This window comes from Apostichopus japonicus, chromosome 19, assembly GCF_037975245.1.
Source record: "Apostichopus japonicus isolate 1M-3 chromosome 19, ASM3797524v1, whole genome shotgun sequence".
Classification (NCBI taxonomy): domain Eukaryota; kingdom Metazoa; phylum Echinodermata; class Holothuroidea; order Aspidochirotida; family Stichopodidae; genus Apostichopus; species Apostichopus japonicus.
In genome coordinates this window covers 1,908,870-1,934,887 of record NC_092579.1, presented here as the reverse complement: position 1 = coordinate 1,934,887, position 26,018 = coordinate 1,908,870, and the positions used below count along the sequence as shown (strand labels likewise).

General features: G+C 36.2%; 1 protein-coding gene across 4 annotated transcripts; it reads right to left on the bottom strand.

The window, feature by feature from the left end:
* Positions 1-3,269: 3,269 nt before the first annotated feature.
* Positions 3,270-26,018, bottom strand: LOC139960557 (transcription factor MafK-like). Of its 4 annotated transcripts, none has more exons than XM_071959008.1 (3): positions 25,933-26,018; positions 17,711-17,844; positions 3,270-7,663 (listed from the first exon to the last, which is right to left on the bottom strand). In XM_071959008.1, exons 2-3 carry the CDS (start codon positions 17,747-17,749, stop codon positions 7,130-7,132), a joined length of 573 nt encoding a protein of 190 aa, XP_071815109.1. In that variant the 5' UTR covers positions 17,750-17,844; positions 25,933-26,018; the 3' UTR covers positions 3,270-7,129. The 4 variants fall into 4 exon arrangements, with proteins under 4 accessions (XP_071815109.1, XP_071815108.1, XP_071815110.1 ...); XM_071959007.1 differs by having other exon boundaries at positions 25,917-26,015; XM_071959009.1 differs by having other exon boundaries at positions 17,711-17,840; positions 25,917-26,004.

The window sequence follows — 26,018 nt, the reverse complement described above, 5'->3', positions numbered from 1 at the left end:
CCAAAACATGTATTTAGAAAGGAAAAGGAATGTTAAGCTAACTCAAGACGGCTCCCCTTGTTTTTATTTTAATGTGTTATAGTATTGATGTATTTGCTACAAGTGTTGTTGATACTACTGTTGATGTTGCTGTTGCAGAGAAAATAATGTTATTTGTTTTCACTACTACAAGAAAGAAGTATGTATAATCATTCAATTTAAACCAACAAAACATGTACTTAGAATGGAAAGGAATGTAAATCAAAATTAAAACGGTCTCCTGTTTTTGATTTTCGTTTTTATAATATTTTATATATTTGAAGTTTTTTTTAATGTGTTATATATTGATGTATTTGTATTTGATGCTATATACAACTGAAGTTGTCGTTGCAGAGAAAATAATATGTTGTAAGTTTTCACTTACTGCAAGAAACAAGCAAAACTCTTAAATATGATCATTCAATTAAAACCACAAAACATGTACTTAGAATGGAAAAGGAATGTTAAGCAAAATCACGACGGTCCCCTGTTTAATTTTTTTTTTTTTTTAAATGTGTTATATATTTGATGTATTTGCTACAATTGTTGTTGATACTACTGCTGCTGTTGTTGCAGCGAAAATGATATGTTATTAGTTTTCACTTACTATATACAAGAGACAAGCAAAACTCTTAAATAAGATCATGCAATTAAAACCCCCAGAATATGTACTTAAAAAGGAAACGGAATGTTAAGCAAAGTCACGACGGTCCTCTGTTTTTGTTTTTTCTGGTTTTTTTTTAATATTTTATATATTTGATGAATATGCTAAATTGTTGTTGATACTACTGCTGCTGATGTTGATGTTGCCAGTTTTAATTGTTCATTTTTTCTCTTGAACTTTCTGTAACATTACTCATCTCGATGAACTGATTTAGGACGGGGTTATATTTGCTTTTAACGATTCCTTTTGGCATTTCCTTATTTTATTTCCTTCTATTATCAAGTTGATTGATTATATTTCATGAATTTTTGTGTTTAAACGGTCATGTCAACAACCGCCTGTGTTGTGGTTTTTGAAGACAGAACTATATGTGAAGTTGAAGGACAAAAGCTGCATAAGTACGAAGAGAATGTATACCCATCATTGTACACCAAGCGTGACAACTTTGTACACCAAATTCTTGAAATCGACATGTGTCGAATTATATTGCCAACGGCTTACATCAGTGTATCGTGCGAGAAATCGACATCTGACGACCTCCCCACAATCGACAGTTCCATTGATAATTAAAATTATTGAGTGTTGTTCTTTTCATTTTTTTTTCTTGTCATTGGAGGACTGTGTCACATGTCCATCTATATAACGCTCTTAATTGGAAGAAACTCTCTTTTGTGAGAGAAATCGAAACATGTCGAATTATGTCCTCCAAACGGGAGTGCGAGAAACTGGCAGGTGACAGTTGAATTCGACATATGCCGATTTCTTAATTCGAATCAGAATCTCTGAATTTTAAAAGAGCCAATGAAAACACGAGAAACACCCTGATTGTTATCGTAACTATGAAGATTTTGTCCAATGAGAGCACGAGAAACTGAAATATACCAATGTATTGGACATATGTCGACTTCAAGACGTAGGGCACGCTATAGGCTCACCATGCACACAGACATTGTGTACAGTGTCGAATTTTACTATATGATATAGGCACAACTTCCACTATAATGAAACTCGCCATTACTTTTTTGCAGGTTCAGACATTTATGCATCATATTTCGGTGTGAACGCGAATTGCTACGTTGAATACTTAGATTTCCCTTAGTTTGGGTTTTCCTCAGTTTTATGCAATCCTCAGCATTGGAGTTCCCTTGAAAGGAGTTTTATTGCAGGACACATGCACTCACATTCATATGCATCAAGTCACATATACAACTTGTAACATATTTAAACATATGTACTGACTGACAAGACTGACAAGATTACTTTTCGTAAGACAAATGACAAGGTTAAAGACATGAACAGTCCCAACAGTTGATGATAGTGTAGAATCTACTTAATCACTTAACACAGACAGACATCATATCCCCCATTAAATGAAGTCTTCAATGAATTCATAGCAATATTTCCTTTCGCTTTGGTTCAAGGTATAGTAATATTTCTTTTGTTTTAGTCCAAAGCTATTTTTTTTTTGTCTGCCATTGTCGAGAATCTGCCGACTTATAAGTACCTCTATTCCCGATACCCTTGTCTTTCGAGTACACGAATTTGTACAGGAACAATAAGTGGAAACTATCGATAGTTGAATTATAAAGTTATGACATTATAAGAGCTGAAGGCCCGAATAATAGCACCGCACTCAATACAGTATCGTTTTGTTTGTCTATTTTCTTAATTGGCCAAATCAACCATTCAGCCCGTCTCACATTACATATAAAAATGCAAAAGATATTAAATCTTATCACCATAAACTGGTAGAATGTGAGCCTTTATGGAAGCCAAAGGAAGGAAATGTTTTTTGCGTGTGTTAAATTCTGCAAGTCTCAACTTGTTTGAAAGTAATGACATGGCAAACTACCGTGGTCATCTTAAATCTATGGTGACTTGAAAAAAAAAAAGATGTCCTGCCGAGATATAGGTCTACTGGTGAAGTATTTCTATTTAAAAACTCATATTCACGAAACTTGATACAGACTAAATCATCAAAAATTTGGAAACTTTTCGTTTCATTGCAATGCGAAATTTTCCTGACATTTCCTCCCTTTATCAAGCTCTTCTAGTAGGCTAAAGCCTTATGTGATAATATGGACTGAAATATTAATGCAGTCGGTTGTGTTTCCAATCTGTGACTTCCTTTGTCACCCAAATACGCTCAAACCAAACCTGTACTTTGGGGGGGGGGGGGGACTGCAGTATTATTACAAATTACGTATCAGACGCAACATCAATGTTAACTTAGAGCCTACCGTACATGTTTCATGTAGATGATCCTAGCCTAATTGGTATAATAGGAATGCAGTTACGCGCTAATTAGAAAGCTTATTTACTCTTTTAGAAGCAACAATGTTTCCTCATACAGTTCGAACAAAACATCGTGCTAGTGGGCCTGACTATATGGGAGGGGCTTTCAGGGGGGTGCAAACCCTGAAAATGGGTTGGTAAGTAAGCTCACAAAATATGGAGTGGCCTGGAAAAGCGAAATATGAAAAGTTGTCCTCCAGTAGTCTACTCAACAGGGTTATTACGGAGAACAGTATAGTTGAATCTATCAGGTGAACAAACCACACAACAGAAAGGATCATAGACAATCATATTTGTTTGTAAACCAGTTCTGGCGTTTCTATTAAAATTCCTTGCTGTATTAAATCACAAGTGGTAACATATATATACTGTATAGAAGGTACGTGACCAGCACCATACCAACCTGTTCGACTAATAACACGTTCATATTATATACATAGCAAAATTTGATCGTCGATAAGAAAACATATATAATAACACCGAACATAAAGAACAAAATTCTACCAGAGAATAATATCCTCCTTAGAATACCAACCCCCCCCCCCCTCCCCCCCAAAAAAAAACCTTAAGTAAATATAGAGGTTTTCTTTACATGTGGGATTCAAATGAGAGCAAAACAAGAAGAAAAGTATTTAAAACCAAACAATAAACAATTGAAAATAAATGAATTCTAACATTACAGTATACGGGAACTAGTGGGCTTTTTTTTTTCTTTCTTCTTTTAAGAAACAAAACAAAAGTTATAGAATACCAAGCTGGGACTTGGATGGCACCCACTGTCAAAGTAATACTTTCTTTACCCAAAACTTAAGATTTTGTAAATATAGGCTTCTCCAAATTTAAAAATAAACCGTCATGTTTCGAGTTTATTTACATGTTTCCTTTCCTTCCTTCCTATCTCTCTTTCTTTAATTTTAATTCAGTTTAAAGTTTGAAATTTTCTCGAAATCCTAAGAGTCTCTAACATGAAGTATCATCAAGTTATATATTTGATGATGAAGACGTCCTGCCAGTTATTTGATTTCTTTGATTTCTAGGACAGTCTTTGCTCAGTGTCCTGCTAAACTCTACATACAGTATATAAAACAATGAGAAGATAATCTGATAACCAAGGCACAGGCAATGTCAATAGATTAAAATAAAACGGCCCAAAAGACAAAACCAAAAAATCTCAAATCCACACTTTTCACGGAATTTTTGCTCTTTCTAAAGTTCACAAATTCACAACAAGTGGAGTTATTATTATTATTTTATTATTCTTGGTTCTAACACTATTCAGAACTTTATAAAAAATGACTTTGCAATGAGATAAATTGATATAAATAGTACTGACATTTACCCACATTACTGATATAAATAAAATAACTGCGATGTAAATCAACTTTGTATACATCAAATGGATGACACTTGAAAGGGTAAGTCCAACAAAAAGAGTTTTTAATCATAAATGTTATCAAGTTTACATTACTCAAATCATGTCTTCGGAATGAAATTGATGCACAAGCACTCAAAAAAAAAATAAGAAAAATAAATACATGTTTAGCAATTGCGCTACACCAATTTTCACACCCATTTTTTACGGTTAATATAACTATAGTTTGTATCTCCCTAATGGGGTAAAATCGTTTCACTGAAACTACAACATTTTTTCCAAACAGTTAACTTTTCCATTTTACTGTGTCTATTATGAGAAAAAAAAAGAAACATTCTTTGAATATTTCACAAACGGAATCAGTTTTGAAATTTGCATAGCAGTATTAAAGTTGATGAATTTTTATTGTGTTATTTACAGACAAAGAAAAATACAACATTGCAAGTGTAACGGCACTGCAATATTTTGTATTTTCTAGATTATCTCCAAATTTATTTTGGACAGCAAGCAGGCGACCGAGCTAAATAGATGGATTTTGCTTTGTTTTACCAATGGAATCTAAATTGACAATTAATAGAAGCTATTATATAGCTGATACATACATGCATATTTTATGCTTCATTACAGCGGATACCGGTCGCAAGGCTTAATTTACGCAAACGAAACTATCATTAAAAGCAGTCAATATTCGTCTGAGTGTTTGATATTTTAAACACGGTTTGACTGGTCGATATTTTCTATACACAAGCAGCAGGACTAAAAACTAACAAAATATTCAATCTGTGGTAAAAAAGATCGCTATACGCCATCAATTTGTAAAAACCATATCTGACTGTAAAGCAAGGTGACAATTAAAAGGGATTTAATTTCTGTATTTATTTTTTACTTATTTATTCATTTTATTTTATTGTATTCTTTCTCCTGGCTTTTTGTTTCTCCTATTTTAATAAATTGGTCTGCAATTCCCTGCAGTGTGTGCCACGCTCATCATGCAATGCTCACCCTGCAGTACTTCAACGAGACGGCGACAGGCAGACCCCGCGATGTTCTACGCGATTGCTAAGCATTAATACGTTCCATTGCTATTTCATGCCCGACATATTTTCATGTGACATTGAATTCAAATATAACAACCAAAAAATTATACAAGGCGTTTTTGGTTGATATCGGTCAATACAAATGAATAACAAATTGTTATTGAAGTTTATACCTAATATGTGACTAAATGAGAAAGAGGTTCTTTCTTTCATTTTTTTGTGACTAGTGAATCTTAAATCAAGCCGTTTCATTACATATTGAACAAACTTATGAGATTCCTTCACCCTGTAATACGTAAAAATCATTCCTGGTGACTAAAAGGACCAAATACTAGTGGTGAAGTACAGTAGACAAAAATGCCAACATTTGTGAATGAAAACACATGAAGGAAAATAAATATGAGATATCTGTTAGAAGTTACACCCCAACTACAGGCATTGCCTTCGTCGTAAATTCATTCTGCCATTCTTAGCAAATATATACCGCTTTTGGTTTTGGTGATAGGGACCTTCAAATCAATTTTTTTTTCTGTGGGCAGTTTTTGGAAATTCACTGGTGTATGTATATATATATATATATGTATATGTTTGAATTATTTTATGATCCTTCCCATCTGCATTTACAACTTTTGACTTGATGATAGAAATAAACTTAAATAAATTCAGCAAAAAAACTGGATCTGGTTTTGCAAGAAAATACGGTATTTTATAGCATGTGTGAAACCAAGATCAAACTATCATCTCAAATCCACAACTGGGCAATTACAGTAGATTCCATTCATGCCTACAGAATTAAATATGTGCTGATACGTCTCGGTACGAACACCATTTTACAGACAATTACAAAGGCCATTAATTACCAGATAGTGGTATAGTTTCTTGCACGTGTTTCAATGACTGGAAAAAAACAATCTCATTAAACAATCAACGAAATGGGAAGACATTGGGGAAAGGTCACTTCTATATTTTCTAATTTAGTTTTTCCTTCTTCTCTGTCATCTGTTTTATAATATTAGATTTCACCACTTTAGTCTTTTTCTAACCAATTATGCGAAGCTTTCAAATTTATGTAAGATATGCCTGTAGGGAAAACTTGATATATTTAGTAGGCACATGTTTCCCAACCACTTTCAATGACAAGATTGTCTTTTTGCTTATTTTCGAAAGGGCTCTCAAAGAATAAACAAGCAATGTAAGCACAATGTAGTAATATCCATCCTGCACTGAGTGGGAGTTTGTTAATGTAACTATCAAACCTAGCATAATATGTTGGCAAAAGTATCTGTTTTAAGGTTGACACAAGGTCTAATTGGAATGTACAGGTACAACCTGTGACAAACAGACAGACCGTTCAACAAATCACAACTTTCAAACTCTTGAGCAAACTTACCTCTAATAATGAATATCCTCAGTTTTGATGACACAGACTGTTAGCTTCTTAAAACCTCGTTTCATTTCTTGACAAAAACACAGTTCTTGGACACTAGACATACATGAACAGTATTATATACAGTACAATAAAACACTGTGATATTGAAAGTCCACTCTTTGTACTCAGATTCTTATGGAATTAATGGTCATACTGTAGGAACAGAAGGGGGGAGGGAGGGAGTGGGAAAAGGCGGGGAGGGGAGACTAGCGTCGACTCTGGTATAACGTGTCATACACGGATCAGCCAGCGATTTGTACTTGTTACTGAGTTTGTATATATATATAGTTTTATTTTATGTATAAAGACACTTCTCAGAATCCAGGCTCTTGCTTGAGTGATAAGTTCATATCTGTCTTAAGATCCAGGGATAGATCTGAATCGAGTAAACTTGAAGCACGCTCTGACGCATCCGTACTCTCTCTGCCCCTGATAGCTTCTGCGACCGTGGCGAGTGTTTCCACTCCGGGGGCCCTCTGGAGAAACGTGGAAGTGTCAAGGAGTGTGTTGCTCATTGCAAACTTTAACAGAGCCTTGTATTTGAAGTTAAGATTCTCCAACTCATCTTTCTGCTCGGCGTTTTCTTCTCTCAAGTCTGAGACTGTGTCCTGTAATTTCTTTGCGACACTCTCTAAGGAATCTTTCTGGGTGATTCTCTTCTCCCGACAATTTGCGGCGTAACCACGGTTCTTCAGGGTCCTCCTCCTCTGCTTCAGGAGTGACACGGTCTCCTTGGAGAGGGTCCGTAGTCGCCTGTTCAATTCTCGCACCGAGCAAGCCACCAAATCGCTGTCGCTGATATACTGTTCGGAATTAAAGGAGCCAGCATCTTTTCTGGTCACTGGAGTCTGATGAGGTAAAAAACCAAAAGGAAACGAAAAGGTGAAAATAAATGGGAATTTTCACAAAAATTGTTCTATGGTGACGAAAAATAAAAATAAATAATAACTTTGTCTGATGTTCAAACTCCAGTACAAAACTTAATTGAAATTTAGATATAATACAGTGCATGCTGGATGAACTTGAGATTTGCACCAAACTAATCTCATTTCAACACTAAATGAATTTCATATTTTATCACAAATAATGTACAATGTGAAAGGTTCATTGCAACACACAATTGGTTTTTTTTCTTTTCCTTTTTCTCTCCTCCGATTAAACATTCAAATTCCAAGAAGGAAAGTTTGATACTAAAGAGACAGAAATGGGTACTTAGAGAAGTTGAGTAGCTTATACAGTTACAACTGTACAGTATCCTAGCTACCTATACAGTTATTTACTCATGAAAAATTCTGCTGTCTCACTCCAATAATATATATAGTAATATAATACTTTACATCAACAAATTTACTGTATGAGGGGTTTCATTTAAACTGAGTTAATTAAGCAACATTGTCATGGATTTTAAGTACTTGTTTATAACCCAGTTGGTTGAATGTTTTTTTGTTTTTTTTTACAGATCCCTACAGCATATCAGCAAATATACCCTGATGTGTTGATGTGCACTAATGGGCTAAGTTCTGAAAAATTCAATGCTAGATGAATTATATATATTTCTTTCAAAACATTCACTTTGACTTACAGTAAAATAACTTCTTCTTTTTTTAGAAATATTATATAACATCTAGCAAGATCACCTCTCAGAATCACATGTTGGCATGTTTTTATTTGCTTTGTTTCTTTGTTCTATTTTGATTTATCTTTTTTGATTTAATTTTAAGTGCAGGAATCATAACTATGAAAACCAACATATTATTACACAGTACAAACACTTACTTAGTAAAGTATAATATGAAGTAAAACCATGGTATGTTTGTCAGATCATAAAATAGGTTATTTTAGTAATTATTTTAATTCAATATAAAGCTAATTATGTTTATATCTGACAGAAAGATATGAAGGAAACTCTGTTTATTTATTGTTTTGCATAATTATTCAATAATCTCTTTCTTAAATCAAGTCGGCTGATTTCCTGATGTGTTATAACTGAAAGATTTGTGAGAAGTGCATTGTTTTCTACATAATGTACAGTAGTACGTACTGTATATATGGTATTTTTATACCTGGTTTCTTTGAGGATGCAACAAACAATGCTAAGTTTGGTCAAATCTGCCAGAAATATTAGCCTGAGACTAATTCAGTGGTTCATATTTTGTGTAGCTGTTTAGAAGGCTCTTATCATTGTCCCTTGTTAACAATACTACATTGTTCCTGTGAAAAAATACTGCTTAGCAAAATTTGGACTCGTACGAAGAAAATTTGACCGTTTCGCGTAGCGTCTTGCGATGTGAAGCAAACGATTCGCCACTTGTTTGCTTTTTCTTGTACTTTAATTGTCACAATTTGCTTTTGTTTTGTACTTTAATTGTCACAATTAGGCTACTTGTAGGCTGTGCTATTTTATGTTTCATTTTGTTCCCCACTCACTATACAGTATCAGAAAATGAAAGAGCAACAACAACACTAACTGACAAGTAAATAAACAACAGAAAATGGCAAAGAAACATGTTACAGTACTTAGTACTACTGTAGAACAGGATTCACACTACTGTACATACAGTTTGATAGTTAAACTCAGGGTTACAAGACATCTGCTCCACCAACAAAGCTAAACAGGCTAGCCAAAGATATCATTTACTCATTTCATGTATTTGCACTCTAACAGTAAATTAATTCACTGCTTGACAGTCGGCTTCTTTTCTGCTTGTTAACTATAGTCAGTTTGCTAAAAAAAAATGTTCAAATGATTTTATTTTGAAATTTGAAAGAAATGAAAGTCTTACAGCAGACACTTCAGGAAAGATTAGCTGCTGATAAATAAACTTGTACTACAGTCCTAGAATTAAGTGTGCAGCATAGTAGAATTTAAAAGATATCTCTTAGCAGTGTTGGCAAGGTATATTAGTAAAGATTATATCTTTAATTTTGTATAAAAATCATGGTGCATTTGATCAATTCTGATGAATGACCGTGATAAATATTGTAATCGTAATTTACAAGATAAAATTGTTTAACAATTTTTGTCTGAATACTGATGGCAAACTGGCAAAGAAACCCTCTCTCCAAGTCCACAAAACATGAATTAATGTAAACAAAGCATGTGTGTAGTTCGAGCAATAGATGGTGTTTGAAACAACTATGCACAAAACCTTGTCAATTTCTGGAGATGTAGCCACAACCAAAATGACACCAAAATTAAACTTTCTAAGTATTTCTCAGATTTAGAAGAAATCGCAGTTAAATTAAAAATGCATTCTGGGAAAAAGAAAGGTTGAGTAAACACAAATTTGGCAAGAGTATAAAATTTCTGGAGATGAATTTAAAACATCCGAAATGATACAAATGTTATTTCTGACACAAAAAAAAACAATCCAATCAAAATTAAAAGGTTAACTGGGAACGTAAAAAGCTGAGTAAACACAAAATTTGGCATGAGTATATCGTCGCAAAAACCTGTTACAAATAAAACATTTTCAATATACTTATGAATAAAATATATCATTAGAAAGACCAAAACAGAATCAACTTTATCATGAAAAATTAATTAATGAAAAAAACCATAACTTAGCTAAATTTTGCACAATGTTGAAAAGACAAAACATTTCAAAATTATACTATAACTCTCTTTTCTGAAAATTAGTGGAAAAAAAACTTTATCCCATAAAAATCATGAAATTTGCAAATTTGACTTAAAGAATTTACCTGAGGTATGGTAAGAGGTGGTTGATATGCTGGTTGCATGGGGTAGGCAGGTTCCTGCTGGTAGTTACACTGCTGGGGTGGGGGAGGGGATGGGTACAACTGCTGTGGTTGCCCATACATGCACTGCTGAGGGTATGGGAATGATGTTGGTTGTTGACCAAAGTACATGCTCGAATCGAAGGTATCCATTTATCACTGCTAAAAAGTGAACTTCACAATTCCCAATGGAAACCAAAAAAATTGTATTTAAAATTCCCACAAATATTGGAGCAGCTCAACTTTAAATATGAAAATTGTACAGGAATTGCACAGAGTTTTTCTGATGGAGTGAGAGTATGTGTCCAAAGTCAGTTTCAGAAGTGCCGCAGTCATAAAACCAAACAGGACTTTAAAAAGCACGCAAAACTTTTCAAACAATAAACTTCATCAACTCGACTGTGCTCTCTGATCTGCCTTCATACAATCGCCAAAACAGGGCATGATTGGCTACTTCTACTCTCCAACAGCCAATAAGGAACTTACGTCAAATGACCTCAATCGCTGTGACTCAAATGAAAGAAGGATATATTTAGTCAGTGGGTGGCTGGCTTGCTCTGTACACTAAAGCTAAAGCTATCTACGTAAGTACATGCTTACACAGGAACTCGAAAAAGGAAACAAAGGCACCATACATGGAGATAGTCTATTTATATCGGCATTCACAACCAAATGCTTCGGTGGGTCTCTGCTGTCTATTCTCAGAATATTTTCAATGGTTGGAATGTACTATATATGTAATACTCCAGGATTCAACTCAAAATCGAGCTACTTTTGTTTAACTATTTTTAATACAGCGCGGAAGTTGAAAAAACTTGCTGTAAACAACTTCACCTTGTGGGCAGCTATGCACAGTTTGCGGTTTATAAAACCATATACAGTAAATACGTCCGAGCCTTAATCTATAATTAGCATTTAATCTTCTGTTCCCTTGTGGGTGGGTGTGTTGTCCCACGATATACAGTACTAATATCTCAACCCAATCTGTTTAATACACAACATTGTACCCGACGAGAACAAGCCATTTTGTTTAAGTCGCACTGATTTGCACGTACTTTTCTATAGGTACAGTAGTTGTACACAGAGAAAACTTAGAAGTTACAGAATCTTGCGACATTTCAATTTTATAAAAATGGAGGTTATATTATAATGTCTGCTTCCCACTCCACTTCAAAGTTTAAACCCTAGAACTGTTATGCTAGGTGTGGCTAAAGGTTGTTAACCTCAACAGTACAGTATATATGACACTGCTCTGAATGCAACATGAGACCATTACAATCATAAACATCCTTTTCTACAATACTTTATCACATATCCATGACATGGTGATTAGAAGAAATGTACAAATCAGTTGCAGATTTCCTTACAACTTCTAGCAGAAATATTGAAATCTGGTAACAACAGCAACATTCTTAACAGGTGTTACTGTACAATCTAGAGTCGTACCACAGTGGGGCAATCTTTTAGGCCCATGAGCCAGGATTTCCCAGGCAGAGTGGGTCACAACCCACCAGCCCACCAATCCTCAGAGTCAATGTTCAAAAAATACATGAAAGCTACAGTAGTTGGGACTATGGGATCTTCACATCAAAGAAAATTAACTTAATAATTAATGTCAAACTCCAAAAACTGTACTAGACAGTTTTGTGTTTTCAAATGTCTGGCAAAACTCCAGCGGCCGACCCCAAAGATATTCCCAACCCACCTATTGGTCTCGCCCCATACAGTAGTTTGTGGTCTGTTAAATACTGTACTTATTTATTATACAGTATTGATGAGGCACTGGCTAAGTTACTTGAAGACGATACAGATCCTAACAAAGTTATAACCATTCGCTTGAAGAGAATCATATCACTTAGATCGACAAAGTAAAGTTTAAATATCAAAAGTTTGCCAAAAAGACATAAGTCGACCTCTTGGATGATATTTCGAGAGACACTGTACCAGGAAACTATTTAGTCTGCATTAATTACATCATGGTATAATTTTTATTCTGATGATGTAGATCTGAATGATATCGTGTCAATCCTTGTAAAACTTCTTCCCTTTGCAACCCAGTACTTCCTCAAATTTTAATTTTACATTTATTCACCAAAAAGTGACGAATAAGTGTGCCAGAAGCTATATTGCCTAAGTTTTCTCTCGCTTGTCCTTGCAAAATTAAAAAATACAAAGAATATACCGGATGGTTTTTAAACCGAATACTTCTATGTGGTGCAGGTTGTTGTGATGAGAAAATCAGATCATTTCCACGTTTTAACACAGAGGTTTAAGTTTCTACAAAAGATCCTTAAGTTGTTGGTATTAACAAGCAAAGAAATCAATAAAGTTTGGCAAGTCTGCTAACAAATGAGTTTCATCAAACACATCTGTTCTTTAAGAGTCAGGGCTTATTCAAGGCATTATAAACATCAGGTGGCACAAAGAAATTTACAACCTGATCAAAAAATCCCACTTTAAGCGCCTTTTTCAAAAAACATAGGGAATGCCTACAGTACAGTATCGGTCAAAGTGCTTACTCAGCATATTTCTGACTAACAGGTACGGTTAGTGTCCAGACTTCAGCAACTGTTATCAGCCAAACAAAGCTCATTTCCAGCAGTAAGGCTTCATTGCACTGCATGAATTGGGAAAAGGTTTCCACATGAATGGGTAATCAACAGGAACAGCATCCTTGTCAACGCAGACGAAGGCTGGTGACAAGTAAACTACAGTACCACACTGTTTGAACTTACAACTGCGGTTTGACTGAATCACACCTCTCTGTGTTCGCTGTACAATTGATATGACGTCAATCAACACTGTGTGCGTAATACACCAGTGCCATAATAATACCTTACATGGTCAGAGCTGTGTCTACAGTAATGGATCTAAGATTATCCACACTATAAAAGGCTGAATGCTCAGCTCACAACAACCATTAATGGAAGAGACATCTTTTAGACAATTTAGACAGTTCTTAAGAATTCCCTACTGTACACAATTTACTGTACATAGCAGCATGCATAGCACTTCTTAAGAATTCCCTACTGTACAATTGACTGTACACAGCAGCATGCATAGCACTAAGAGTACTAGAGTACATCGCCGTTTATCGATCAAATCAACTCTTCTCGTTTCAAGAAGATTGAAAAAAAAATCATCATAATAATAATCTGACAAAACTTGCTACTTCCTCAGCTCTCACTTTGAGAGACCTAGCTGAAACTTAGTTATATTTGAGATTAAATAGTTTATACAAGTCCTAAAATAAGTCTGCAAATTTTTTAAATTAATTTTGGTAATTTTCTGACACTGAATAATGACAGAGAAATGTACTAAATCAAGGAAAAACACGATCGGAAAACACACATTTCTGTGTATAAAATACAGTTTTATACAGTTTTTTACATCTGAAGACAATACAATTTGTACAATTTTGCTCACAGTTGTGTACAACAAAATGTACACTTAATACTGTATGTGCATGCCAAGGTACAGAAATTTTTTGTCATATCCTATTTAACAAGTGGACCAAGTCAATTTTGAAAGAAATATTTCCCCCCCACGATTTCCCCTGTCCACATGAAGGACAGTAAACTGAAACAGCTGGAGGTGGGATTATACTCTCATAATGTTGTTAAATATTGTCAATGTAAATGTCAGTTTACTTTTTGAAAGACAAAAGGGATTTAACAGGAAGAGAAAGAGCTTTCAAACTGCGGCATTTTTGTAAATGTCATACACTGTAGAATTATTTGATAATTATGTGGGAGGGAGGGAAAGGTGTGGTAATTTGATTACTTTCATTCCTTCTGAGTCACTTTTCTACTCCTTGGTTTTTTATTCATATTTCTCGCCCATAAATTCATTACTTGCACGCGAAATCGTTAGAGACGTTACTTCCTTGATCGTTAACGACTTCCATAAGACAATGAGAATAAATGATCGTCTCTCAGGTAAGAAAATACGGATTTTCTTTATAGTAGATAGATACATGTATGCAAGTTGCTGGCCAATAAAAACCTGCCAGATTTTTCCCTCCCACTTAACGATAATGAGTCAAGAAACCTGTACACCTTTTATAAACTGAACTCTTAAACTTGTGAGTAACTGCGGAGCCCTACTATTAGATTAGTTAGATACTAAGAAAATTCCATAAAGTTCTCAAATAAACAGTGCTGGAGAATTTCACAGGGTTTCGAATCCAGTCTCAGACATCGAGACGTGTTAATCAGAAAAAACAATACAGAAAGAGGGAAGTACTGTACAAACCCATCAGTTTAAATTATAATGATCTTTCTTTCCTTTTTCTATTGTACGGGATACAAAGCGAGATTTCAGTTCTCAAGATAACCACCTTTTTTTTTACGAGGGTTAAAACAAAAGCTCACCTGAAATCTTTGATAGATTTTCAATGCCGTATGAGAGTGAGAGCAGTCTTAGAATACATGGGAACAGCACACATTGCACTATTATAACTGATACAATGGCCGGGAAATTAAATCAACTTCCCATTGTCTATTAAATCGCACTTGAGAAAGCTTTACAGTATGAATCGAAGAAGTGGAGAAAACTATTTCAAAAGAGAAGTACTTTTCTTCAGACAACACAAGAGTGCATGCAAAGAAATTAAAAAAAGAAAGAAAAAGTAGCCTGAGAAAAAAAATCATCTCACTGGATTGTTAAATCAAAAGGAAAGTTTGACTTCCAGTGAAAGGAAAACTGTCAAGGAAACGAGCTTTTACAGAGAACTGCTTCCTGTGCAGAATAGAATGGACGTCAATAGATGCCATGATTTCCTGCTATGCGCAGAGTAGTGTGTACCTGTGTGAGAGTTAGAGAGAGAGTGCCGTTTCCAAATAAGGCATTGGGTTCCCCATTCACAAAATTCAAATTGCAAACAATGACGGCTGCGATCATCAAAAGAGGTTTCAAGTGGCGCAGTTTCCGCTTATGTCTGATAAATCATTAACGAGGGGTTTTTATTACGAGATCGTTCGGCTTTAATGGATGGGTTGAAACACAGGAAACTTACAACAGTTTGCCGTGGTGTATATAATTAGGGTAGACTATGATTGAGATTGGTCATTAATGTCCCATTTTCTTTTTTTTTGTTAAACCTGTGTGAAACTTCCTTGTTACTGTTGTTATGTACACTTTTTAGTACTTCATATCCATTCTTCCCAGCCTCAATTTGAATGACAGTTTGTCAGATGACAAGGAGAGGTACTTATGATGAATTCTGCTGTTCAGTAACTGCAGTTAAATTTAGCTCAGATCAATCACAATTCCGTTGACCTTGGCTTTGTTAACCCAAAATAAAGCCAATCATTTCTTTTTCTCTTTTTTTTTCTCTCTTCAATTCATGTTTTCTTTCTAAAACTAATCTGACATGTGAACATTGATTATTTGCACTGTATTCCCTAAATTGTTTTACAATATTACTTTTGACAAAAGCATCTTCAACTAAAACAGAAGTGAAATGGACAGAAGTGCCCACAGAGGCACACTCACAGAACAGAGAATACAGTACTGCATATATAGCTGGATAATAAGGCGCTATGGCAGGGGTGTAACAGTTACCCCATTGTACTTCCACAGTTCAACACTTTAACAAACTCCATGCAGAGTATAGAGAAAATCAACTTTCAGACTACTTTCTTAAACACTATGAAGAGATGCAATGACCTATTCATGAGCAGATGTGAGGATAATACTGATAAACCAACCAAAGAATCAGCCAAAAATCTTGAAAAGTTTTCATTTTGGGGACAAAGTTCAACACAGTGTTTGTCCAAGAAATCTTGAAAGCTGTTAACCTAGACTCTGGGACTAAGCTGTTAACCTGTACTCTGGGACTACGCTTGTTAACCTAGACTCGGGGACTAAGCTGTTAACCTGTACTCTGGGACTAAGCTTGTTAACCTAGACTCGGGGACTAAGCTGTTAACCTGGACTCTTGAAATAAGCTGTTAACCTGGACTCTGGGACTAAGCTGTTAACCTGGACTCTGGGACTAAGCTATTAACCTGGACTCTGGGCCTACAGTAGCAATAAACCTGGAGTCAGCAACATAGCAGCCCACCCACAATCTGAGGCCTACAGTGGCAGCAAAGATGGGAGTCCAGGACAAAGCAATAAACCAGGACTCTGGGACCTAGCACCAAAGCTGGACTCTGGGATACAGTATAACACAGCAAAATCTTTTTATAGAATGTGCAGAAGAAACAGCATAATCACAAATATAAAAACAATAATCCCAAAATATTTATTAAGTTCTCCTAAAATCAGATGAAGAAAACATAAGAGGCAAGGATTGGTCCAGCCATAAATGAAACAGGAGTCATTTTGGCCTTTCTATTGAACGAATCTTGATCTAGATATAAAGAAAAACAACTCTAAAAAAAAAGGTTTCATACTGTGCAAAAACCATCCAGCTCTGGTATAAAAATGTACAACGTGAATGCCACGGAAAATTTCATTGATGTGATAAAATGAAAAGATTCTTTTACAGGACTATCTGCAGCATACTAAGAATCTGGGCGGTCTGGCACATAGCCGGAAAAGAAGACTTTGGGACCCTTGCTGTAAACCTGGACTCTCGGATCTAGTAAACCTGTACTGTCAAGGCAGTACAATCAGTGCGGACCAAATGTCCATGTATTCAATAAAGTATTTGAGACACATACTTACCATTAGTGTTAAACATTAATGTTATATAGTAAATCAAACTCCTATGTAGGATAGTCAACTTGCTGCACAAATATCAAGTGCCTATGAAGCAATTTTCTTTCTTTTTTTTGGGGGGGGGGAGGTATACTCTTGCATACTCTAAAATTGTATGAGAAATGCAAACTTTTACAAAACTCAATACTTGCTAAGTTCTTGAAGTCTACTCACTATATGGGTTCATGGTAAATGACTAGTCATCTGAAATTACCATATGCAGATGAGTACACTAATACGGTTGTTACTCAAAGCAAACGTTTTCCAGCGACAATATCCCTGTTCACGTCAACTCACAGATCCTCGAGGTGATCGGCCATTACATCTCATCATTCCTAACCTTCTTCCGTCCAGAATTTGATAAGCATAAATTAGGATAAAAATTTGTATGAAAATAGAGCCTTCTTTGTTTGTGGCAAACAATGAAAAGTATGAAGTATATAACTAACCTTTGACTTTTGACCTGTAGGACCTGCCTTTCTGACCATCTTTCCTTCAAAGGGAGACAGACTTGCTATAATTTCAAGTATTTCACAGGATAGATGAGAAAACTTCTCTCCGAATATTCACCAGGTTATCCTGTCTGAAACAAACAAAAATAATGAAAGGAAATGGGTCAAAATTTGCAGACTTTTTCTGTTACCTTTAGCCACAAAGTCCAGGTCAATAAAGCATATACAGTGTGTCCTTTTATATTGGCAGAGATTGTTAGAACTGTTGCAAACCCTGTGATGACAACTCAGTTCATTAACACTAGGCTATACATCCCAATCTTCATGTAGCTCACTTGGTACAGAATTTGTACCTTGGACATTCACAGTTGGTGATACAGTGTATCAAAACAGCAAGGAACCATATGATGTAATGTGTTATAAAGGATTTGTACTAAATAAAGGAGCACTAAACTTATGCTATAATCAAGGCATCAAGCCCTGTGCATAAAGACAGTGCTACTGTATGCATATGATCCCGTGATGAAGTATAGGAGGGTCTCTGGGTTGACAGTCAGGCTAAAAAAGATGTTTATTGTATAATAGCATGGAATTAAACCCTTGAAAGGAACTGTTTAATGAAATACAAGGGACCGATAAAATTATGTAATGCCACGAACAGTTCACTGATATTTCCCCCATTCTTTTTGGACTTTACTCCGCAGTTTTTAAAAGCCAGACGGAACACTTTTCAAACTATGCTCTCTTTCTGATTTAAATTTGAAGGCAATTTCCTTAGACAGTCTTTGTCTTTCACAAAAATGACCCTCACTCGTTTTAAATTCTGTCTTCTTTTATTTTCTTTTTCAACTTCTATTAATAAACAGACAAAAAAGTGCATGATCATTTGCCTATATCGTAATCAAACTCTGATTTGTGAACTTTATAGCTTTTTATTGTAGGTAGCACCCAATCTGATTACCTCTGTGAAAGCATTTCACTTTTGGTTGTCAAAATCCTTATCAAAACTTCAGTGCATACAGTAGTAGCTTTAGCACAACTGAAACCGCGTCACAGAATTCACCTCCGGTTTTATTTTCCAGTACATAAGGTCAATACAAACGGGAATCATATATTGCGTTGAAGTTACCACATGAAAGTACTCCTGTTTGTAGTGCAGACTATTGTAATACGATCTAGGTCACTTTGGGAGTGGAATCATATGACACTCTCTGTGCATTTCAGCAGACTGCTGTCCACGTAACTGCCTAATTTATTTCATTTCCCAAGTTTCCACATCCTACTTTGGTGCATGCATGACCCAATCTCAAATGACCTATCAATCTATTTAATTTTTTTGAAGATACTTCTAGTCTCCCTCCTCGACCCAACAGATGAGTGTGTGTCAAATACTAGACAATGTCATGTGATATGCAACTAAGGTCCCGATGATATTGTATATGTGTCTATGAATGTATGTATGTATATATGTATTAAATTAGACCCAGAGCTCAATGTATAAGAAGTTGAGGTTTCTTTACTACAGTACACCATCAACCTTGTGATGTGCAGTGCTGCTTCTACTGCCTCAGATTATGTGAGAAACAAACAACGACAATGGAAGTAATGGTCACCGCTGATCCCAAGTCAATCCCAAGCTGTGTTTACCTTACAAATTATGTAACACTGAGCACAGATCCTGACCTTCCCTTGATCCCAGTCTAACGCTGGTTTCGAATGGCCGAGCACCGGTCAACACTGTGCTCGTGGTCAAATGTTGATGGGGCCTTACAGTTTAACACATGCAGCTCAGCCTTTATTGCCCTAGGGCATATAAATGTACCTGTGATTTTTATTTAAATGTGAGGAGAGCATTTGGCTTCGGTGGTATCAAAAATTGTCATAAAGTACTTCTGATCTGTTGATCTTGCACATGTCACATATCCCACCACACAAATGCATGCACATCTGTTGATGTGGTTCTTCATGTCACACATCCCACCACACAAATCCATGCACATCTGTTGATGTGGTTCTTCATCTCACCTATCACACCACACATATCCATGCACATCTGTTGATGTGGTTCTTCATGTCAAACATCCCACCACACAAATCCATGCACATCTGTTGATGTGGTTCTTCATCTCACATATCACACCACACATATCCATGCACATATGTTGATGTGGTTCTTCATGTCAAACATCCCACCACACAAATCCATGCACAACTGTTGATGTGGTTCTTTATGTCAAACATCCCACCACACAAATCCATGCACATCTGTTGATGTGGTTCTTCATGTCACACATCCCACCACACAAATCCATGCACATCTGTTGATGTGGTTCTTTGTGTCACATATACCACCACACAAATCCATGCACATCTGTTGATGTGGTTCTTCATGTCACACATCCCACCACACAAATCCATGCACATCTGTTGATGTGGTTCTTTGTGTCACATATACCACCACACAAATCCATGCACATCTGTTGATGTGGTTCTTCATGTCACACATCCCACCACACAAATCCATGCAAATCTGTTGATATGGTTCTACATGTCATACATCCCACCACACAAATCCATGCACATATGTTGATGTGGTTCTTCATGTCATACATCCCACCACACAAATCCATGCACATCTGTTAATGTGGTTCTTTGTGTCACACATCCCACCACACAAATCCATGCACATCTGTTGATGTGGTTCTTCATGTCACACATCCCACCACACAAATCCATGCACATCTGTTGATGTGGTTCTTTGTGTCACATATACCACCACACAAATCCATGCACATCTGTTGATGTGGTTCTTCATGTCATACATCCCACCACACAAATTCATGCACATCTGTTGATATGGTTCTACATGTCATACATCCCACCACACAAATCCATAGACATCTGTTGATATGGTTCTACATGTCATACATCCCACCACACAAATCCATGCACATCTGTTGATGTGGTTCTTTGTGTCACATATACCACCACACAAATCCATGCACATCTGTTGATGTGGTTCTTCATGTCATACATCCCACCACACAAATTCATGCACATCTGTTGATATGGTTCTACATGTCATACATCCCACCACACAAATCCATGCACATCTGTTGATATGGTTCCACATGTCATACATCCCACCACACAAATCCATGCACATCTGTTGATGTGGTTCTTCATCTCACATATCACACCACACATATCCATGCACATCTGTTGATGTGGTTCTTCATGTCAAACATCCCACCACACAAATCCATGCACATCTGTTGATGTGGTTCTTCATCTCACATATCACACCACACATATCCATGCACATATGTTGATGTGGTTCTTCATGTCAAACATCCCACCACACAAATCCATGCACAACTGTTGATGTGGTTCTTTATGTCAAACATCCCACCACACAAATCCATGCACATCTGTTGATGTGGTTCTTCATCTCACATATCACACCATACAAATCCATGCACATCTGCTGATGTGGTTCTTCATGTCACACATCCCACCACACAAATCCATGCACATCTGTTGATGTGGTTCTTCATCTCACATATACCACCACACAAATCCATGCACATCTGTTGATGTGGTTCTTCATGTCACACATCCCACCACACAAATCCATGCACATCTGTTGATGTGGTTCTTCATCTCACATATCACACCATACAAATCCATGCACATCTGTTGATATGGTTCTACATGTCATACATCCCACCACACAAATCCATGCACATCTGTTGATCATGTGGTTCTTCATGTCACATATACCACCACAGAAATCCATGCACATCTGTTGATGTGGTTCTTCATGTCACACATCCCACCACACAAATCCATGCACATATGTTGATATGGTTCTACATGTCATACATCCCACCACACAAATCCATGCACATCTGTTGATCATGTGGTTCTTCACAATATGCGTGGTTAGTTCAGTACAGTGGTTCTCTAACCAGAATAATTTTAAACACAAGTTACATTGTTATTTCTTTATTTACAAAACAAATGGTTCAATCTAACAGATGCAAGATGTCTCGAAAAACATGGACATTTAACACGATATTTACATCAAATAAGTTTTTACGTACACACATAGCTTGTATAAAAGCTCTCTGCACTGGATTTGCTGATTCACTAATTCACTAATGTTGCAGTCTTGCTGAGTGAGGCAAGTTAACCTGAGTAAGAGGATGTTTTTTTCTTTGTATTGCTTGCTTCCATGCTTCTCTATCAAACTGTTCCTAACTTTTGTATTATAAGTACTGCACTATAACTTTGAGTTCTTTTCATGTATCCCTCTTGCCAGCTGTCTCGTCGTAATTTTTTAAGCTGCTCATTATGTTGATTCCAATGAGTATGCTATTGACTGATGTATATTTTGAAAACAATTATGTTAATGTTTTATGGATGAGTCAACGAGAGTTGACTGGTGAAAGTCATATGAGAAAGACAGAGTAACATGCTGGAGTGAAAGCACCAAAATGTTCGTTACAAGATTTGACAAATTGAATGAACCAATTCAGGCAAGAACGACACCCAAGATAGTGAGGGAGACAGAGAAGATGAGATAGTTGCAGTAAATTATTAAAGGCATCACTTGATCAGGAGCAAGTGCATGATGTTAGAAGCCTAAAAGGTCTGTACATATAGTTTTAGAACTTGCAAGCAAGGTTCTTTAACACAGTACATCTACATTATTTTTCTCCCATCTTGTTTTTAACGTTATAAATGCCTGTCCTCCAAATCATTAGACGCCTGGAACAAGATTTTAACAGCAGCCACATTCTTTTGACCTACACAAAACATTGCTGCTCTTGGTAGGTGGTGGTGTTGAGTCTTTTGTGTATATTGCTATTTCTGGTGAGTTTGACTTTCAAAAAGGTGAGTTGGTTCCTCACTAGTTTTGCAAACAACTTTGCTCACAATGACAACACTGCACTGATGTATGATGGAGTGCTTTCACCTCCCTCGATGTTTGAGAAAGTGGTCAGACGCTGGGGTTCATTCTTTTATAGCCCATCAAATGGAGATGTTAAATGGTGATCCAGGGGGGAGGAATGGATTTGAAAATTGCAATTCTCTGAAGACTTGCCCAAACTTGAAGGCATGATGCTATCACATGACCCTGTAAGCCTGTTCTCAGCCAAACAGAACTGAACTAAACTTACCTAAACTACAGTATAGTTATTTCATAAATAAAAGTATTTACATGTGGAATGATGTTAGTGATGAGAACTAAACCCAAAGGGCTTCTCAGACTGTAAATAAACTACAGAACAGGGGGGTTGTGCATTCTCAAATTTATTCTGTATACAAACATTAATGTTGTATTTTGAAGTGTTTCCTGTTTTGAAAGCACTGACAACTCATGGGCATAATTTCCTGCTTTTGCAACATACTTGTCAATCTAAACAAAGACCTGTCAAAATTGCGACAACTCTACATGTATCAGTGCAAAGGTCTACTGAATTAAAAGCAAGAGCGAAAAGTAATTAACTGTATACATCAGGCCTCAATTATTTTTATAAGTTTTCTTGCCATTTGGCGACCGTGACTACAAATTTAATCATCAAAAAGCCAAATTTCACTCGAAATATTAGTTCGTTAGTCTCTATTCCTATAGTATAGTACAAAACTACAACATCACTTACTTTCTGTAAACTAAGGTTATAAGGCCAATGCATGGTGCTTTGTAATGCACTTTACAAATTATGTACTGTGCAGTATGAAATTTAACCTTTTTCTACCAAAAGAAAGTAGTGACCAAGGTAAAACATGTTGCAGAATCATTAAAATAGGCTTCTGTAACATTAAGACTCCGGTAGTACAAGGCATACAGTATATACTAGCTAGGTGTGCGAGAGTATGCCTATACAGTACCTCACTGCAACTCTAAACCCCTACTCAATTAGCGACTTTGTAAATTTACCGTCTTTTAACTGACGTCTACAAATGACGCACTGAAAGTGTCAAGTGATGTTACTTCACGCCATTGCCTTAATCAAAACTATCTTTTCCGCAATGAAAATCTACGGGTTTCTCCCACTCACAACCTGTGTTGAGTTCAAATCTGAAAACTCAGGACTTGCAAAAAAAATCATGGCAGCAAACTTAGAATATTTTGGGAATTATGACCGTGGGATGTAGAAAATGCCTCAAGCTATAATGCTCCTATATTTGTCTTTTAGGTTTCCTGTTGTATGTGATAGTACCTAGAAAAAGACCAAAAAAAGTTCAGATGGGGATTTCCACACGTTTATTGTTAGTAGTCTACTTAGGCCGCTAGTAGTTTACACTACTGTTTAGGGGATGCCTGTGCATAACAAAGAGTTCTGTAAGATATTGATGTTCAACAAACAAATATTGAATGCAATATGTTTTATGAATGCTTGTAAAACACAGTTAGTACCCTGTAATCTCAACCTGTTCCCTGTATGAGATTTTAATTGTTTTTCGCTGTTAAGTGTATAAATGGAGGGAAAGCTCCCTGAAATTTGTGAAAAAATGCCACATATGAAAAATTCCTGTACATCATGCATGTGCAGTCAGCAATCCATTTTACACAGTTAATTCCAATTGAGGTTGGTCATTGACGAAAATCAGTTAAACTTGTTTCAAGTTCACCAAGGTACTGCTTTCATCATACTGTGATGTTTGCAACCATAGTATTGATAATATTGGGGTTCGACTAGTCCATGAGTCCTGGTATACATCATACAAACTATAGCCAGGCCTTCACCCTACAATGGCAAGAAATGGAGAACAGTCTGCAACCCATAGCATGCAGGTCATACATTTGGAAAGGCCATGAGTTGAAAAAGAAAAGGCTAGGCTGAAGCAGATATGTAGTGAGGGAAGCATTCACTTAGTTTCAATTAGCTACAGGATTATAGAGTAAAAATGCAAGCTGTCTTTCCTGTGGGAGGCAGTCTTTTTTAGACATGGCAATGTCTACATTGTCTGTCTACAGGAGTATAGCAGGCCTAGCTACTTGGTTCAGCCTTAAGTACTGTATGTGGTATATAGTTGCAAAGTAGCCAAGGCCCTATGACCTTCTTTTAGGCCAAGAGGTATGGTTCAAATGGCACTTGACATTTACACACAACTAACCATTTCTATTTAAATTTGTAACATTAACAGGAGACTGAAACACAGCGTGTAGGAAAAATTACTTGACCTGAGGCCTTGCCATATATGTCATGCTACGCTACCAAGTAGCATGGTCACTTCGAAGTTCGGACACCTAAGCCTTAAAACACCCCAAAACTAAATCTTCTGGTATAAATCACCGGAAAATATACTTGATATGGTGGGAGAATTGTGTTATAGTACGATACACGGCCAAACTTTCTATCCTGCAAACTGTTTTCACGTTGTATTCCAAGAAGATTCTTCGTGATTGTGGAACTGGTATTTCTTTGCTAGAGTATTGCGAAGTTCGGACACGCAACCCACAGTGTGGCGCTGGTGATAAAATTGGTGGCGCAGTTGCTTTTTCAGTAATTATAACAGACTTCATAGATCTCCGTCATTTTATTGACTAATATGTAAGTAATTTCTTGCACACGGGCCATTTTGGAGAGAAAATAACTGTGGCTTCGTAATTTTTGGTGAAATTTGGCTCTTCCTGTAAGTTGTCATGGTAAAATCGTGTATTTCTTAGGGTGTCCGAACTTCGCAGTATGCCAAAACTTCGTACTACTGACTATACAAGTTGCTGCAATTAATTTAATTAGGCCTAGCCTAGGAATAAGTTATTACTAGGCTCAGGTTACTTACTTGTCTTCAAAACTCCTGGAAACAGACTAAGGCTAAAGTGAAAAGAACTTTAGTTTTGGTCAGGGAATAGCAGTTGAAAGTGATCAGTGTCTACCTAGGCTTTAAACTTCTATAATAAGGACTAACAATTACAGTCTTACAATGCGTTAAATGTGTAGGATAGGTTATATAAACTTATAATATAAGTTATATTGTAATTTACTATTAAGAGCCTAGCTGTCCTATTTGCACACCATGAGTACGTTAGGCTCGTGACGACAGTACATCATTTGTAGTAATATATGCCATAAGTTTTGTGGAAACCTTTCGCAAAATAATGCTGATACCGATAGTAGCATGGAATTATGCTTAAATAGAATAAAACTGTACTCTTCCGACAGTGTGTAACATTGTGATAGAATTTTACCAAGTATTTCTCGTACTCGAAATGCCTGCTCAGTTCCGCCTTACTTCCTGCTAGTAAACAAATGGATAGGATTATACCTTAGCCTAACTATAGTATTGGAAT

Coding starts and splice junctions, on each gene's coding strand:
- LOC139960557 (XM_071959006.1), bottom strand. CDS start 10,706: ATGGATACCTTCGATTCGAGCATGTACTTTGGTCAACAACCAACATCA. Junction 7,664..10,517: donor CACCTCTTACCATACCTCAG/GTAAATTCTTTA, acceptor TTACCTCATCAG/ACTCCAGTGACCAGAAAAGA.